This window comes from Polyergus mexicanus, unplaced genomic scaffold (assembly GCF_030449975.1).
Source record: "Polyergus mexicanus isolate NDT 795.1 unplaced genomic scaffold, iyPolMexi1.0 SCAF_12, whole genome shotgun sequence".
NCBI lineage: Eukaryota > Metazoa > Arthropoda > Insecta > Hymenoptera > Formicidae > Polyergus > Polyergus mexicanus.
This window is the reverse complement of record NW_027223332.1, coordinates 5,907,485-5,926,966: the sequence shown is the minus strand read 5'-3', so window position 1 is coordinate 5,926,966 and position 19,482 is coordinate 5,907,485. Positions and strand designations below refer to the sequence as shown.

The window sequence follows — 19,482 nt, the reverse complement described above, 5'->3', positions numbered from 1 at the left end:
TTATTGAAAAAAAATGTGAGAAATTTTATAAAAAGGGTATATCATTGGGTGAAAGCTCTAACTTTATTAATATCCTGCAATTCCTGCGAGAGAATTGTGACGCGATGATCATGGAAATGTAACGTGAAAAATTGAGATGTAATGTAAAATTTGCTTGTTATCATATATCCAATTATTTTAAAATCTCAGCGTCAAAATAAAATTATTAGAAATAAAAGGAAAATTTTGTCACAAATGTATCAAGTAGCTTCATTACATGAAAAAAATGCAGCAGTTGTCTTCTATATCCATTGAATTTAATTAATTGAATTTAGACGGCAATCATACATTTCATTATTATTCAAGTGTCGCAAAAACGATTTAATTCCTCGAACGGCCTCACTCATAATTTCGAAAGAGCAACAGAGATCAATATGGGTGGCTTACCTGCCAAGAATCTTGGAAACACATCCGTTGCTGACCTGCAGTATGCGCGATATATCGCACGGTCTGGCCCCGCTGTGGGCCAGCTCGACGATTTTCTGCCTCGTAGAATCCGGCAACGGTCGGCCATTGACATAAACGCCGCCGAGCTGATTAACCCCGCTGTGTCCTGCAGCCGAGCACCCAAATATCGAGTTCTGTCCGACCATAGAACCCCCGCCAATACCCGCACCACCCCCGTGCATCAAGTCTTCCTCTGTGAATCAAAACGCGCGCAACGTATACGTCACTTCGCCAGAACATCTGATTGGTAAACAGCGGAGAGAGTACGCGCGCCGCGCGTACACGTTCTTATTAGTCTAATTAGCGCCTGTCGCACGAATCCGAAGCGTCAGATTGAACACCAAGGGGGATGTTTGCGTCGCGATCACACACTCCGACGCCCAGCGGATGTCACGTAACGAAGATCAGTTTGACCCTTGCGCGCCGATTAATTCGCTGCCGTGTGCCTTATTACGAGCGTTACATGTAATGCGTACGGTGCATCGCGCGCGGAGGAAGCGTCGAAATGGAAATATGCGCCTGATATCGCGGCAACAGTAATTGCGATGCAAAGGGATAATGGCAAATGTAACAGTGCATTGTGTAATTCAGTAATTATCTAGGAGAAATTGTGTAATATTTGCGATACAAAGCTTACAATGTATTAGATTGAAAATTGATTTGCTTAGAAGATATAACGTGAATGAAGGCATCAATTGAAAAGATATTACATCTCATAGTGAACAAAAGCTCTTTTGTTTTTTATATATGTATCTCGGTGCAAAAGTAGACCCCTCTCAGCTTTCCTTGTCGCTTTGTTAAATTCATATGGCGCATCGTCAGAAAAAGGAGAAGTTCTCCCAACGAGAAGTCATCGTGACGGTGCACGGGAGCCAGCGTTGCTAAATGCATCTTGCAATTAACGAATTTAATTAATTCCCGCCTTTGCATCGCGCAAAGCGACAAGAAATAGTTGGAATGTAATCTTGGATGGTCCGCGGCGCCTCCGTCGCTGTACGAAACCACTTTGTATAACAACGCAAAGTGGTTTTCTCGCTTGCTCTTCCTCCGCTAGCCGCTTTCTTCCGTCCTTACGCCACTTTTGTTGTGCCTCGTTTTCGCCGACGCGAGAAGATATAAAACTTCACACTTTGCGATCATTCGATATTCTATATAAAAATATCAAGCACAGAGATACGGTAACTATTCAGAGAAACTAATTTTTAATGTAATTTTTAATATTTTATGAACGCATCATCGAAACATTTATTATTACACAATCTTCACAATTTTAAATTAATGACATTTATTTTTATTTCAAAACAAAATTATTTTATGAGGCTTTTAAACGTGGCAGTTAAAATTCTGAGAGAAATAAAAATACCGATGATCCATTAATTTCCATAAATCTGTCTTTACGAGAAATGTTTTTTTTTTATCCGCTACTATCGGTTGGCAATCATTCGTTCGTTAGCCTATAATTCTATACCTATCATAAAAAATTTTTTTAGCTTCAACCATCTCCACATTATAACCGGATCTTTCTAAGCGAGCTTCGAGTAAAAGAAATAACGGATATGGAGTACAGTAGTAGAGAACGAGGAGCGAGAAATTGAAGTTGAGAGTCTTATTATAAATAAATCCACGGTGCCGAAGAAATTTTCAAGGAGGTGCTTCTTGTACATCTTTTTATTGCGATAGTAATTCGGGAAGACACAAATAATGCGATCTCTTTTTAGAATGTGATTTTTTAGGCATTTTTAATTTCATGCTTTAATAATAACGAAAACTATGAAATACACTGGCAGGTACTTTATAAAAAAAATTTTTTAAACGTTTGATTGTTTATGGATCAGAATTATTAGGATACAATATTAACGATTACTTCATACAATAAAGATTGATTCTTATCATCGACGTATTGATCATAATCATTGCCACTTTTCCTAAAAACTTGAATCCTGATGAGTTTAAAATTTCTTTAATTATGCGCGCGACAAAATGTAGATAATCACGATAAAGGCAAAACATCTTCTTTGAATCAATTTTTCTTTGCGACACTTTGAGTAACTTTTTTTACGATTAATAAATATTTATCTTGTTTAATAAGAACAGTAGGTCCGCGGATGACGATCGTCATCGGCGATCGGACTGACAATATAATAAATCTTGATAAATGCAATTATGTATCAAAATTGATTATATTTTAACTATTTTATATTATATATACATGTAATGTATATATAAAAAAATATATATTTTTTTTGCACACGAGCACAATTGATAGTCTCAATATTATCAATATTTATTAGCCGAGAAACTAAAGAGATAAAGCTCTTCGCAATAATATACTGATTTATATGTTGCTACGATTTAATTATCATATTTTAATTAAAAATTATCTAAATTACAATTCTGATTCAAAGATGCTTCGTATTCTTCCGAATCGCTTCATCCTTTCGGTTGAATGGTTTGCCTTAAAAATAGGCGGTCAAAGTGAGAACGCGTCGTGGACGGTTCCGTTCTTTGAAGGGACGGTGCACGAGTCTGTGGTGTTTTTCACAAGTTTAATTCGTTACAAAGGGAACAAGGGTGCATGACTTAGCTGCACATATACGCGCGCGCGAGATACACCCTTTACGTTCATCGTCTTTCACCTCATGCCGTCCTCTCGGAGGGCGGCCACCCCCGACAGAGGGGGATGATGTCGGCGAGAGGGCTCGAATATCGTCAACTCGTGCACACAACCGCCGACCGCACACATTCTTTATATATAATTTCGCGTTAATCTACGCGGCGGTGCGGCGTAAAAGCAAGTCGCGCCGCAAAGTGAGGCAAAAAGGTTCCACTTGGCTGAGCGTGAAACGGGACACAGATTAAATCCCATCCTGTGCAACCCCGGCGCACGACGTCGCGACACCCTCTTCCTCCCCGACGCTTTCCTCCCACCCCCGCGACAGTTCGCTCAGTCCGCTTGGTCGAGCCACCCTCTACCGTCCTCGCCAAACATCTCCCGAATCTGCGCGCCGAGCAAGAGACGATCTTCAAGCGTAGAAACAATCGCCAGTGTTTAAGACACACGAATAAACACGATGAGAATTGATGTAACGTTTTATGTGAATCGACTATGCAATAAAATTTTCGTAAAGTTTATTTAATAGTAATCGAAAGTTAAGTGAAAGATCCATTTGCCAGAGTTATTGAATACTTGCAAAAAGAAAAGGAAAATTGTGCAAATTAGAAACTTACACATTGCTTCTTCATCATTTTATTTCATTCGCAAAGCTTAAGCTCCCCTTAAAGCAAGCAAGAGTTTTTCAATTTTGGTTTCCTCGTAGAGGAAGATATCTCGAAATTTGCAAAAGTTACAGCATGTACAGATATTTCTTAAAAAATTCAAAATTTTATAAAAAATGAACCCTTTTATCGATCCTGATCAAATTTAATACCAACCATCTTTTAATAATATTCTATTTATGTAAAAAAATTTAATCCGATATCTCAAAAAAATTGCGGAAGTTGGAGGTTGTACAATGTACATTCCATACATATATACATATAGACATTCTTTAAAAATACGGTTTTTCGAAACACGAAAAAAAATTTGGCACGAAAACAAAGCTTCCTCTATAAGGAAGCAAAATTACAAAAATACAAGTATGTTATGATATGTTTTAAAATTTTACTTGATCGATTTTGTGTGAGCTACTGTACGTATATCCTAGACGGATAAACATTAAACCCGTTGGAAAGAAACGATTGATCGTTATCCGATAATAGAAACAAAACAACTCAGCGAAGCGGCTAATACGCCACTCCAATTTCCAACGATGACAGAAAGATTGCAGGGGAATAGTTGTTTAATGGGATGTAATAATAGTTTGCGGGTAATTAGTCCCGCGTTGCGACTCGAAACCGGCCGAACGTAATCAGTTACAGAGTGTGTCGGTTCCGAATTCATTTAACGAATTGCTGTTTATTCGTCGGCATCCATAAAAAATATCTCGCTTTCGCGGCCAAAATTACTTTCACCTGTCGCCATCGCATCGCGTCGCGTCGCGCGTACGTTAAATAATATAATTATGTATACCAGATTTAGCATTCATAACCGCGTATTAATGAGAGTTGGATAAACCATCCAACTTTCGACATTAATATAATAGAAACAATTATATAAAAAAAAAAAAAAAAAATATATTGTGATTGCAAAAGTGTATAAAGTGTTATTGCATTGCTAGTGAAAAAAGATACGTAGGGTCAGCCGGTTTGACGAACTTGCAAGTATACAGTAATTGATTATCAACAATTATTTAACGATTCAGTTGGCAAACGATTTACATAGAAAATTACGATAAATGACTAAATAATTCATTTATTTAAATAATTCACAACGCAAGGGGAAAGTTTCAAGATATTTACTCCAGAATTGTCATAGCATTAACGTTTGTGTTGCTCGATGGTCCATTCCTGTTTATTTCCGGCAACAGTTTAGCATGAGTGGCACAACGGATGGCGGGCGCTTCTGGAACTGACGCGTTTGTCGAGTATCACCGGCTAAATATTATTATCACGTCGGGATAGAGATCCCGAAGGATGAGCAAACCTTCGCGCGACATAGCCTCCGAGCGTTTCGTGATAAACTCATGGCACCGCCGAGAGAGAATTTCATCCCGTGGGCGCCCTTCAGCGACATCAAAGATCGCATGCCAGGCATACGCTCTCTAATGAGTTGAATCGCGGTAAGAGCGGGGACGCTCTCGTGTGCTTTCCGTGCGACGACGAATTCATTACGGACGGTGTTAAGAGACGGCGCAATATTAGCAGCCACCGTCTCCGACAGCGCATACTCATTATCTCGCCCGTTATTATTGACACCGTGCGTAAGGCAGATCGTTCTCTTCCCTTTTCTCTATCTTTCTTTCTCTCCCTTTTTTCTCTACACAGCTTTCCACTGTAAATATCAAAATTCTACCAGCGTTGTTAGCTACTATTCATTCGCGCTCGTTGCTATTCACGGATAACAAGATGCTTTGCGTGAGAGTGCGCGAGATAACACGATAATCTCGACGCTGCGAGCGTAGCCACAATACGATTAAATAAATTTTGCGTCAGTAATTTTGCGTCAGGTAACGGACCGCGAAATCCTGACTTGATACTTAATGCTCATTGTATTTAAACGAATCATTATCATAATAAAGAAAAACAGACAATAGCGTTCCCCTTAATATCATGAAAATAAATTAATCTATTTTAATATAGTATTTGCGTATATATGCAGTTTCTCAATATTCTATTAATATTCTGTTAATCTTTAAATATTTCATATAAACGAGTTATCTTTGACGCAATATTCTCCGTTTAATGTTCTCCGATTGTGACGAAAGATGTTACGAAAAGATTAATTAATAGCTACGTAAAGTATCCCAGAATTCGCATGCAGCTGCTTTGAAACTGATTGAATAATTCGTACAGCATATTTTTTTCTTCACAATATAGCAGCCATGCAATCCGAAGAAATAAATCGATTCCTTCACATACGTCTACCTCCTAGCAAAAGTTATCGGCGAGCCTCGCAGAGACGTATTGCGAAGCCGTAGTCTATTGATTGGTCGCGGGGATAATCTCGCACCGCCGACATTTATTATCCTCTTGGAGAAACGGAAGCAGGTAATCTCCGTAGTCTCCAAACCCTGGCACGCGCGAGATCCGATCCCGTAACCAACGCACGCTGGGCCCAACGCCCATAACCATTAACAAATCTCGCGTAACGACGAGAACGAAATAAAGCGCTCTCATGAATCGGGCGTTTGATTCAAATAGCTACCGGGGATTTTATGGAGAACCGAAGGGTAAGAGAAGCAGTTCGTTCTCTGATATATATATATATATATATATAGTACGCAGTAAAAAGAAAGAGGAAAAGAGAGCGCGAGAGGGGGTAGATTAGTGGTTGGACGGATGAAAGAGGGGCGCGCTCGTGCCACGTGGGCATTGCCCGCCTTAGAACTATACATGAATACTTCGAGGTGGGGACCGATAGAAAGCGAGGGAGAGAGAGAAAGAGAGAGAGAGAGAGAGAGAGAGAGAGAGAGGGAGAAAGCACTTATATTCTCCTACAAGTCCCATTATAATCCCGCGTAGGCCATAGTTGCGTAACGCGATCCCGCGTCTCCGCTCTCGAACGGAGAAAGATTACGTTGCATCGAGACAAATTGGCAGTGTAAGCGTCCTCTAACCCCTCCTTCGCCCCTTATTAAGGAAGGGAGGTTCGAGATAGTCGGACCGATTGTTACCGGGTGTGTAGCGGTGCTGGCGGGTCGCGCGGACGAATCTTTCGAGGTGCAAGAGGGCCTCCACTCTTCGCCACCCTTCGTAGTCGCCAGCGAAGGGGCCGCTGGCCCGACAGAAGCCGGCTAAAGGCGTGTCAAATTACCGACTAACCCCCGAGGGTAACCGCGAGCCCACCTAAGCCCATAAGCGTACGCGTATTTACTCGTTCCTTTCTCGTATAACTCGATCGCGAGATCGCGACTTTGCTGGAAGAATCGCGAGTCTCTATCAGAATTATTTACCTGCTTAATAAAATTTTAAACCGGGAGTGATAATACATCAAGATTTATTGTTAAAAAATGAGAAGCCATTAACCAAACTAATTGCCAAATTTAACATATTATGATTAAATGTGACATTAATATGACATAACATCTTTGATATCTATAAAGTGATATATGATTCTTAATATTTTTAGTATTATAATCTGTATTATTCATGTTTGTTGTCTTATTGTTAGAGTTATCGGAAATAAATGCGACAGACCTTTAACTACTTAATTAGGGACTATAAAATGCGTGTACTTGCGGGTTACTGGGCCTGTACGTACTGATTATCGCACCGAAATTACCAGCGAGTAGACAGTGTCGACAGTTGCTTCTTTCTATAACCGTCTGGTTTGCCGAGTGATAGTCGGATAGTTCGCAAGCAACCGCGGTAATTGGAGCATCCGCAAAAATATACGGCAGTTCTGGAATTTATAGAAAGAGTCGATTTTCTGTCGTTAAAATAAACGTTCTAGTATCATTAAACCCGATGCAATAGCGAGAGGATCGAAAACTTTGCGCATCTAAACATCTTGTTCTGTTTCAATATATACATATGTACTTCTCCAATTTGAATAGAAAAATTACTCGATTATTATAATTTCTAGGATCGCAAGTATTCACGCTTCCAATTAATATACAAAGTATTTTATAATTACTGATATTTTTTATCACAGAATAAATCAATTATAGATCTCATAGTATATAAATAACTCTATCCGTTCGACAAGAGTTTCTATCGACAAAGGACACATCCATCGACTACTGATCAAAGAGTTAACTTATCGACCATCCGCTCTCAATACCGTTCCAAATCACAATCGCCAAACATCCCGCCGTCTCTCGCATTCGCTCGCGTAAAATTAAGTAAATTGATTCGACCGACCTTTATGCGGCATCTTCCAGAAGGGCGGCTCGGGGGTGGGCGAGCAAGGGTTGGCCACCCCCGCGCCCAACAGGGTTCTTGCCGCGTGCAGCGCCGCCGCCGCAGCCTCCCTGCTCCGCGCTGCCGCAGCGCTCGGCGGATAATCCGAAGCGCTGTCACTTTCGGCGATACCGCCGCCACCGCTACCTCCGCAAGGACGAAGGTGCAGGCTCAGCCGACCGCCTCCACTGCCGCCTCCGCCGCCGCTGCCGCCGCCGCCGCCGTCTCCACCGCCGCCACCTCCGGCCACGCTAACACAGTGCTAAAATCATCCCGAATGACACGGTCAAGTTTCTTCCGTATAAATTTTCTTTTAACTAGAGACTGACTGTTGATATTTACGTGAAAGCATTAATTGAATACAACGTTATTCATTTTCATATAAAAGAGTAGATAATTATAAGTAGATGTACATAAGTATATTATTTGGATAATTCATGTAGCAAAAATCAAGATCTAATAATTATTCAGTAAAATGCATCTATTAAGTTTGTGCGATAGGTATATTTTTTATAGAAAATTTTACTTATATAAAATCTCTCTATTTTTAATTTTCTTGAAACAGAAGTATAAACGTACAATCTTATTTATATTAAATTGTGTTTACAATAGAATACACAATATAATAACATAATTATACAAACCAAATTTAAAAAATAAAAAAAAAGAGAAGAAGGTAATAATAGCGTTTTATATTTAAAGCAAAAATCGAAGGCTGAAAATCCATCACCGTTTTCACACACAAAAAAAAAAAAAAAAAAATGAGAAAAACATGTTGCACATAAACATGTTAAAATACGTATAACATGCTATAACACCGATATCGTATTATCGGAGCTGGATAATATCGCCGATAATGCCGTAACTCTCACGGGGAATATATCGCGACGCGATGATTATTTAGTGCAGAGCGCGATCAAAAACCAATTTCAAGCATAACGACATAACGTATCGACAGCGATGGATTATTAACAGATGCGAGCGCGTTTCGATTTTACATCATTCTTAATCGTATTATGAAATTTTTACTTTGCGAGAAAGGGGGGTCCGCGTCAGCCGACGGCGGCGAATCATTTAACCGATAGCAACTAGCGAACGATGTTGACGATTAGCCGTGTAAAGCGCCCGATATTATTTTACATATATTATTTTACGTTTTTACAATGATAAATGATTTATAAATTCATGACAATTTACTCTGATCCCTGTACCTTTCCGCGGTGTGGAAGCAACGCGACACGATGCGTCGCGCAAGCCCTTCCGTGCGCGTAACGTGGCTTCAAAGAACATAATTCGTGAGGGATTATCGCCTGCGAAGCGCGGTAAATATTGGCGCCGTCGAAACTGGTTCGCCAAAAGCAAATTTCAAAGTGCGCCAAAAAATAAATAGCACCCGAACAAATAATAAACATTGCCGTGTCGGCGGTAAATTTCCGAATTTTTCCAAGGCTGATTACATCCCGCATAAATTTGTTCGTATTTATTCACGTACGGTAGATGTAGCGAGAATGTGTAAAATATCAAAGTGTTGCCAAAGATTTTTTCACGCTATCATAAAATTAAAACGATTATGGAAATATAATTGGAAAAATATGGATTACAAAGTTAAATCTAATTTTTTCAGAAACAAGTTGTTTTTTTTATTCCCGTGTTTGCGATATAGTTAATAAAGTGACTCAATAATCGCGAATAAATTATAGATATCGATAGGTTGCATAGTATTTCATATTTGGTAACGATAAATCACTATATTCATAAGAGAGAGAGAGAGAGAGAGAGAGAAAGTAAATGTGCGGTATCATTGTACCTTAAAAATAATTATAAGTATATATACTTTGACTTTGAAATAACGCATAATTATCGATAGTTATTCTATTTTTAAAAGTGTACCCGGAAATGTATACTGTATCTATATACATGAGAAATGAGTAGCACTCTCGTAGCGATACGTAGTACAATTTATTTGCTATTTTATTTGCCTGCCATTTATCAAAACTTCCCGATAATTAAACGTATGTATTACATAAACAAAAATAACGCAAATTATTTAAAACTATTTTCGAAAAGTGTCATAAAGAGAAAATTGCTACGAAGAGAAATGATCTAATCGCACCACCGCATGATCGAATAGAATATCTATAGTGCCATCGAGACAATATCCTGACGATCGTGAAATCCGACATGTAGGCGCGAGCGCAGCGCATCTATGCGCATTCCGGCGTGCCCCTCGTCTCATCACGGTTAATCATCACACGCCGGCGTGTGTCGAGACGAGAGCGTTAATTGTCATTCGGCGCGGCTCGTAGATCATTAGCTCCTTTCAAGCCCAGTCGCGGTAACGTCACGACGGCCGACGGCAAAGCGGGGGACATCAATACCCGCGCCTGACCGGATCGAAAAGTGCAAGCTGTAAAGCGGCGAGCCAAGGGTCGTTAAACGGACGTGGTCGACCGCGAGATCATTCCGCTTCTCGTCGCGACTCGCTCTCGAGATGCTACTTCTTAAGAAGAAAAAGAGAGAGAAATCGTACTCGTCGCTACGAGATCTCGATTGGATCCCGCTGTCAAAGCGCGATTCCGCGCGAGTGGCAGAAGGATAAATAATTTAATCTTTGATGCTGTATATACATATATTGTACATACTTAACATTACGAGAAGATATTTCCTAGCCGGTAGCAATCTATGTCACTTGATGAAAGAATAAAAATAAGTAGCGAAAGATAAATATCACCGCGCGCATACAGATACATAGAATACACACGTGACGAAATGTGTTCTACATCATATGTTAGTGGATAATTTGTAATATCTAAATAAATTTCGTTTTTCTTTTTGAAATGTGATTAGTCACGATGACACGAGCAAAATTAATAAATTTGCGTATGCTACCTTTTAATAACAGCAAGAAATCTTCAAATTCTCTTTTTTTATATCAACGAATATATGCCAGCCGTAATTACATGATTTCCAATTATCAATTATTTAAAGAATATGAAGGGAGGAATAGGAATGGTGAGCTATTTCACATGGACATTTACAGGATTTTTGGCTAGCGAGGCGCGAGATGAAATTACTGCCTCAGAATTATCCGGACATCTGGGGAACGCGACGTGCAAAACGCGACGGAGATCTGAAGAGCAAGCTGCTCGTTTAGTCTCGTTGAAACGACACGACGCGCGTTACCTTCTCGGTACACAAAAGCGGAATATTTCGCAGACGACCTGCGTCTCGTCGAGCGCGAAAGGCGGAAGTTTAAACATGATGCATTAATTTACGCCAATTAGAATGCCGGCAATAAATTGCGAACGCGTACATTCGCACTACGTCACGCTAATTCGAATTAGATACAAAAGTTAATCGTTTTTAATTCTCCGACGCACTTCATACGTGCATTACAATGAGTAACTATCAGATATATGTATATCACATTTCTCTATGTAATAATATAATATGATTTTTTTTTCTAGAGAATGAGAGAGAAATATTAGATTTAATAATCGTTTAGTCTTAAATTAAGACAAAATAATTTATTGAAACTAATATCTTTTGATTAATAATATTTTGTGTACCAATATTCTCTTTCTTTCTCTCTCTCTCTCTCTCTCTCTCTCTCTCTCTCTCTCTCTCTCTCTCTCTCTCTTTAATAAACATTATAAATATTTTTGATGAGATAAAGATTTATGATTATACATCATATAATTACAGAGAAAATTGATTAGACATTCTTGTGCAAAACACGAAACGTTAACATCAATCAATTTAACCGAAAAACCACAAGAGAAGAGACTCAAAATTAGTAAATAATTGAGATTAAGATTTTTCTCAGCTTTGTCCTTTTTTCCCCTCCGTCTTCAGCGCTTTAGGCACGACAAAGGGCTTTTCATGAAATCCCTGAAGTACGCGAACGCTTTCTTTGTCAAGCACTAGAGAAGAGACATCTGTTATTTTCCAAGATTGTATCACTTTCAATGAGCAAAACGTGTTCGTTTCTTTCGTCTAGAAATAATATCAACAATGTGTCTCTCGAATAAACATGCAAGCTGAAACAATGTAAAAAAAACTCAAATATTGTATTATATGGAATTCTATACAGAGCTACATAAAAAATTACTTCTGATGAAATATAATTTACTAACGCTCTTCTTCCCCTTTAAAAATTACAAGTGCTGTTTACGAAAAAGATAATATAAGAACGTTGCGATTTACTCATTAAAATTTAAATATAAGGAACAATGAAAGATAGAGAGAGAGAGAGAGAGAGAAAGGGAAACTGCAAAATATGTAAAAAAAAAATATGTAAAAAAACTGCAAAATATTAAAACCTTTATTGAAACATTTGTTGTAAATTTTTTTATATATTTGCGATAGTAAAATTCTCTATATAATAGTGAAATATAATAAATTATAGTGAATTATAATGATACAATAAAGACGTAAAATATAAGAGGATAATAATAACAGAATGACCAGTGAAAACTTTTCTCTCGTTTCTCGCTCTCTCTAAAACGTAATTTCATCGTACAAGCTTTATCATCGAGTTATACAAACTTCAAATTCAAATTGATCCTGGAACGAGATCATAATAGAACGAATAATAATAGAACATAAATAGAGCGTCTCTTGTACGTTAAAAAACCGAAGCTCTCGTAAAAGGCACCGCGATATTGCCTCTCGCACTTTCGTTAAACAAGTGCGATGCATTCCGCTTGCAATCGACAGCTTTTTTTCGCGATCATAATGAGGTACTCGGTCGTTAACAACGCCATTGTGCCACGCGCAATTTGTAGCTAACCGTCGCACCAAGCCGCGCGCCCAAGTTATTACCTCTATTTCGGTTTATTACAGTTTTCTATAGATAGTAAGAGGCAATTCTCTGCGGGCAAAATTCGTTTCCTTGCCACCGTTTTCGTCGAGCAACAAAATATATTTCTCTGCACTTATTATATAAATGAAATAAAAGAATCTCGTAATTTTGTAAATCAAGCTTTGCTTAAAACCGAAAAAAACATACATCATAAAAATCTATAATTCTTAGTAATGAAAATAGTCTATTTATAAGTACAAAACAATTGTGATAAAATCTACATATGTAATTTGTAGTAAATCACTTTTCTCAAAGATTTTATGTGTTAGATATCGTTAAAACTGTTTATATCCAATCGTATAAAAATTATATAGAACAATCAGAAAAATATATGGAAAGTATAATAAGGATATTACATTTATAATGAAGCGATTTACACTAAAAAAAAAATCATAAATATTCTTAATATTCAGATTCTGTATCTGTAATTGATTATATAAAATTCTGAACGTTGGAATTAATTTATTAAATTGACAATTGCGGTTTACTTGTAATTCTTTTTTCTAAAAGTAATAATTATTTAATTATATCAGTAATCAGTTGTCAGGAATTAATATAGAGCTAATATAAAAAGTCCGATGGCTATTTGCAGCATATAAAGTGCTTTAGAAATGAGAAGAGATACATTTCATCCATTAAAAACGAGAACAATATGAATTAAAGAGGAAATACGGAAACCCCTCCTGGCTTTTTTTCGTAGAATCATTATACAATTACTATAATAGCATAGATCGAATAAAAGTATTATACTTGATAATGGATAATTGTATCCAAAGTAATTGAAATTTGAACATAAATCATAATTAGATGACTAATATAAGTTTTGTTCTTAACATTTTACTAACCACGTTTCAGGGAAAAGCCTGCGTCTGCAAATAAAAATCTTAAACTTACACAGTGCCGGTAAAATGTTAAGAAATCCCGTTTAGTTTTTCATCGCAAATTGAATGCGAACGTACCGTGTCGAGAATGGCCGTGGTCAGGCCGGATCCAGGCACCAGCTGAAAGCACAATCCGCGATGACGTTGCTCCGTTCACGATACTTTCTCGGCACAGCTCCCGTGGATCCGAAGCTCTCGCGCTCCTCGGTTTGCCGCGCCGATGAGGGAATCTCGAGGAATCAGCTGTCGACGAGTGGATACGCGGCGATTCAACTTCTGATCTCACTGTTACACTAGAATTGCACAGTTTAACGAGAGTGCATCGAATCTCGCCACGTTGAATCCACACTGTTGACGATTAAACGCAGATTGTTGCTGTGAATTTTGAACGAGGCACGATGACAGATCCGAGAGGCCGGGACCACGTCCTCAAGGTCGCGGCGAGGTCTTGTCAAGCGAGAAGAACGCGCAAATAAATTGACGCCGTATCCCGCGTTACAATAGAAACAAGAATATCCAGGAGCTGTCTTCTCACGATAACGCTTTCCGGGTACAAACGTGGAGAAGCGCGGGCTCTTCCCGGCGGTTTATCGGAGTTTATCGCGCCTGGCTGGCTGCGGACGAGATGCTGCGAGCCGGAGTGCAGTTGAACGCGCGGCGTCGGTGGAGAGGAAAGAAGCACGTGCCCGACTCCCAAAACAGGGGTGCAGTGACGCGTCGCTGCTGCGGTGCGCGGCGCCCGATTGACCACCAGAGTCTGCCTTCCCGCATGCGGAGATTCCTGCCGCACGATTTCGGCGCCCCCACCCCTAAGCGCGTTCCCTCGTACACACCGTCTCCCTTCGGTCGGCGTTGTCCCTGTTCTCTGCCCTGCTGCGCCTCGTGCCGTCTCCGTTCCTCATCCTTTCTCCTTTCTCCCCCGTTCACTCTCCTTCTCTCTTCTTCGTTCTGTACAAGCCGAGTGTCGACCAGGCAGTTGCCTTGCCTCCGGGCAACGTTGCCCCTGACGAGGCTTCTCGACCAGGACCAGCGCTGGTATCTGGGTGGAGCCATACCATCGGTGGCGTGGCCGCGGCTCGTCACGCTCGCCGACAGTGGGGATAAACTACAATCGTGCCGCGCAGCTCGACTCGGCTTGGCGTCGCGCAACTCCAAGCGGCGCTTTTGATGCGGCCCGATCACCGCGATCTGACATTCTACCATGGAGGCGGTGCCTATCGTGGGCGGTGCTCTGTTCCCCGGTCTGATCGAGGAACCCCGACGACGCCATTGTTTTCGGCGCGGGATACTGCGGAACGCAGCGCGTGCGAGGTTCACGCCGACGCCCGGCGTCGCGACGCCACTCTCGCACGCAACGCCGTCGCCGGCCGTCGCCCGTCGTCGTCCGACCGTCTCTTTCTCTATCTACTTCCGCCGAGCCGTTTCGCCAGGATTTTACGCGCCGACGAGGTAAGTCTCTGGTTGTGTGCACGCGTGAATGTGTAAAAAAAAAAATGTAAAATTACGATACTACTTGAGTCTCGCGTAAATTCCTTTCCTCCGCGCGTGCGACTCCGGTTCCTTTGTCTTTTTCTCATTCGCTATCCTTTTGTCAAAGTGACATGTTATAATGCTGCAGTGAAATAATTGAAATATTTGTTCGAAAATTTTAAACCTATTTCAAATTTTAACATTTATTGAATCTACTATTGAATGTTCGATCATATATTTGATTCTACTATAATTTATTTTAAAAAAAATTGTTATCATCTTCTTTAACAATTAAGATTTATATTTAAAATGAGTTTCCTATCAAATAGATTACTTTCGCAGTGTTGATTAGTTTATTTCTTTGCAATTAGAAATAATATGAATTAATTTTAATTTGTTGATTTTTTTTCACGATCTTACCCGTTCATACATATTTCGAATACAAGGTGGATAAGAATAATTTGACGCGTGGATGGACGTCGAGTTTGACATCCTGATGCCGTTTTCACGCGTAACATCCATCGTGCAATCATCGTCATAATCCACCCTCCGATTTATCTGCCTTCGGCAATCCGTCCGATTTTTTTATCTCCGATTCTGTCTATATATGCAGTCGCATATATGCAGTCGCATATATGCATGAGCATTGTGTTAGTACATGGAACTTCATCCAACCCTCTTCTCTTGCTTTTATTTTATCTTTCACGTTTTCTCCATCTATATATATATATATAAGTATGGGTTGACATAAGAGAGACGCGGTAGGATTCCGCTAAAAGAACCCATTCTAATGAGAGATAATGGCTGCCGCGAATAAAAAACGGCGTTTGCTCTTTCTTTGAGAATTTTGTGAGCGCTTTAAAATGATTACCTCGCATACAAAGCAAGTCGTACGAAACAGTTGCGCGGAATTAAAACAAATGAATTTTTGTAATATATATTTAGTAAATAAAGCTGATGGTTGAGTTGAAAGGTAATATTTACTTTTTAATTTATTTTTTACAGTAATTATTTTTTATATTTACTATATATATATATATATTTATATGTGTGTAATTTATGATATAATATTTATAGTACACACACCCAAGACATTAAATAAAAAGAATGCTTTTTGTGCTTATTGTTTCTGAAAATGTAAAACTTAGAATATATTACGTAATAAAAACGTAATCGTTATTTCCAATCTGTAAATTCAATAAATATATGAATAATTAGAGTAGATATTTTTCGGCAGGAAAATAATTTTCATAAGTGATTGAAAAAAATCTCTTTATGGAATCTGTAATTTATTGTCAAAAGGATCAATGCAAGTGTTAGTTTACGAGGAAAGAAAGAGAGAGAAAAAGAGATCAACCCCTTCGCTTAAAATAAATACCGTAAGAGAGTCGAGATTTCTTTGCTCGGTCGGATGGAACAGGTGGGTCCAATTAGGCGCCAATTACCTGCGTATCTAGCTCTTTCTCACCAGCGTGGCAATCGGCGGGATTAACGACGCGCTCGGGAGAAATAACGTAGCAAAAAATATGCAACATAGATACAATGTGAGCCGTCGAGAAAGTTTCATCCAGCCGACGCGCAAATTATTTCATCATTCGTCGCGCCGTATAAAATCCTCCCCCAATCGTTCGCGAAAAAAATCTCGTCGACTACCAATTATTTTTATATTCGAAAAGCGCATGTATGCTTGCCGATTGTTCGTACCAATCATAACTTCATATTGTCAGCATTATACGACGGAAAATTGATTTTACAATACGATTTTATCCCACACGTTGTCCCCTGCCATTAGTAATGTACGAGCGGAAATAAAAAACTGTATCAGCCTGATATAACCGTCGATAAAAGCATTTGACATTTATAATAAAATAAATTGAAGTTTGTGGGAGATAAAAGTAGGAGAAAAAAAACTATCGCATGAGATCCGATACTGAGATTATTCTCAAATTATAATATGAAAATTTCTTTTAATATTCATTTATTTTTTCTATTTTCAAGAGATCTCTAAATTTACACAAATAATTTTTTTCTCTCTTCACTCTTTCTCTCCCCCCCCCTCTCTCTCTCTCTCTCTCTCTCTCTCTCTCTTTCTTTTTACATATATATTTACACAATAAAAAACTGAGAAGAAGAATTAAAAGTCATCTAAACGTTGTAGGATCAGCTGGACTTGTGTGCATTTGTACCAAGTATTGTAGTAATTTCGCGAATTAAGGTTACTTTATCACGAATATACACGCAAGGATAGTACGTAGTCGCAGAATAGGTACTTAATTATCAGGCAAGGTGATCTCGCTACCCTCGCGACACTAAATACGTGTATCCGACCGAGTATGCAATTAATCAGCCAGGCGTGATTAATCGAAGCCGGAGCACGAGAATCGATGTCGTGCGTAGAACGTTCAACGAAAGATCTGTCCTGTCTGGCCTTCAAAGCAACCGATAAAAGAGAGGACTATAGTTAACGAGGGATGACAACATAAGCGATTCAGCGAAAAGTTGCAAAATAAAAATACAGAAACGTCGAATGACAGACAGATAAACGCGGAAGAGATAAGATTTTAAATCTTTAGAGAAATATAATCTGAATATTTTTTAGCGAAAAAATTTCCCGTGTGTTCATTAATCAATTTCATTTTTTGTGTGGCTACTTTTGAAAGTGACTTAAATCAAACCTTGAAGGTTTTAATTGCATCTTAACTTTTTTATCGCTGTATTACATCGTTTATCTTTATAAGATATTTAAAAAAATATATATTTTCTTTTAATTTGTGTATTATACTTTAAAATTTGACTTACGTAAGATTTATCTCTAACATAAGATAAATATATATATATGATAATCCTCCAATAAACGAATTATCGAGAGGATTTTAATATACCGCACTTTTTCCGATCGGATTCGGTAAAATTGCAAAAACGATATCAATCGGAGAGTATGCGATAACCATTGGGATAATAATGTCTTTACTATTATAGTTACGCTAATATTCTTTGCAGCTAGTATAGGTAGGTTTCGGTTGATAGCCATGAAATACGGGGTAGCAAGTCGCTGTCAAAGTTCGGTAGCGTGTCTTTCGACACGGTTCTCGTGTATCTTTCGGCTTTAGCCACCGCGTACAATTGGATTTATCAAGTCGGAATCGAAACGCGACAAATCCCATGTGTACGTGCGTTTGTCTACGATATATACAACATTGACATTTCGGATAATCGCTGATGCAAAACTAAGTTAATTAAAATATATATAATTCTCTTTCTTATTGATACAATTGTCCAAATATGTCTAAATACATTGAAAAAAAATAGAATAATTTATAAATAATAGATAAATCTCTCTTTCTCTCTTTATCTCCATTATCGTATAATATTATTCCGAACTGTTATATTATTTTTTCACCAATTTTTTTGCGGTATGTTCGTAAATTTGTATATGCGGATTTCCGTCTATTACTGTATCGAATATATTGTACGAAACAACTAACGCTTAGCAATATTTTTAATCGAGCCGATTTCATACGTAACGGTGTTATTCGAACGTTTAACATGAACAGAATACTATCGAGGCCGCATTGTTGGCAGCATTTTCATCCGAAGCATTTACAATTCCTCTTTATTGCCTTTCGGCTTATCCGGATTGCGCCTCGCGCATTTACGAGTTGTATTTCATCCTGATAATCGCCATTAAGTTAACGAACTGCAATACGGACATTTGAACGCATGGAACACGCGGATTAATGTACATTAATAAAATTATCCGTGTGAACAATGGATTATGCGCTCGCGGGCTTTAAATGTATCGTTCCACGACAAAAAGAGATCGGCGCAATTGTGATTATCGGAACAAAAAAAATTACGCGGAACAAAGATACGCCGCTGAGAATAATAATTACAATTTGCCAGTAATTGATTTAGCCATGTACGTATAATAACAACAGCGGTAACAATCGAGCAATTTACTACAAACGCGATATCTGCTTTTACTCCATGTATATTCCTCTTATTTCAGAAAAAATATATATGTATAATGATGTAAATATATAATTAATACGCAAATTACATATAACGAGTAACATTTCGTATAAACAATAGCGAACGAATGAGCGCGAGGATATATTATTGAATACCCAGTAATTTGTTAATCGGTTATTCATGCACAAGAACGAATATAAGTTGCGCCTCGATATCCGGCGCTCTTTAAAAGCCAACTTTGCCCCGAAACATAGTTACCCTCGCGAAACTTTCGCCGCCGAACGTATCGGATTACTCTCCGCGCGATCG

At 38.7% G+C, this 19,482-nt stretch overlaps 1 protein-coding gene across 3 annotated transcripts in view; it reads right to left on the bottom strand.

Moving 5' to 3' along the window:
* Positions 1-14,687, bottom strand: part of Toy (twin of eyeless) — a 33,968-nt gene extending 19,281 nt beyond the window's left edge. For 2 of the 3 annotated variants that reach the window (XM_070304873.1, XM_070304874.1), the window contains exons 1-4: positions 13,810-14,687; positions 7,948-8,248; positions 7,346-7,486; positions 427-679 (exon numbers count right to left, since the gene is read on the bottom strand). In XM_070304873.1, the coding sequence (XP_070160974.1) occupies positions 427-679; positions 7,346-7,486; positions 7,948-7,960 (407 nt within the window). In that variant the 5' untranslated portion in view covers positions 7,961-8,248; positions 13,810-14,687. The remainder of the gene's footprint in view (positions 1-426; positions 680-7,345; positions 7,487-7,947; positions 8,249-13,809) is intronic. The other variant, XM_070304875.1, reaches the window with a different exon arrangement.
* Between the last annotated feature and the right edge of the window lie 4,795 nt (positions 14,688-19,482).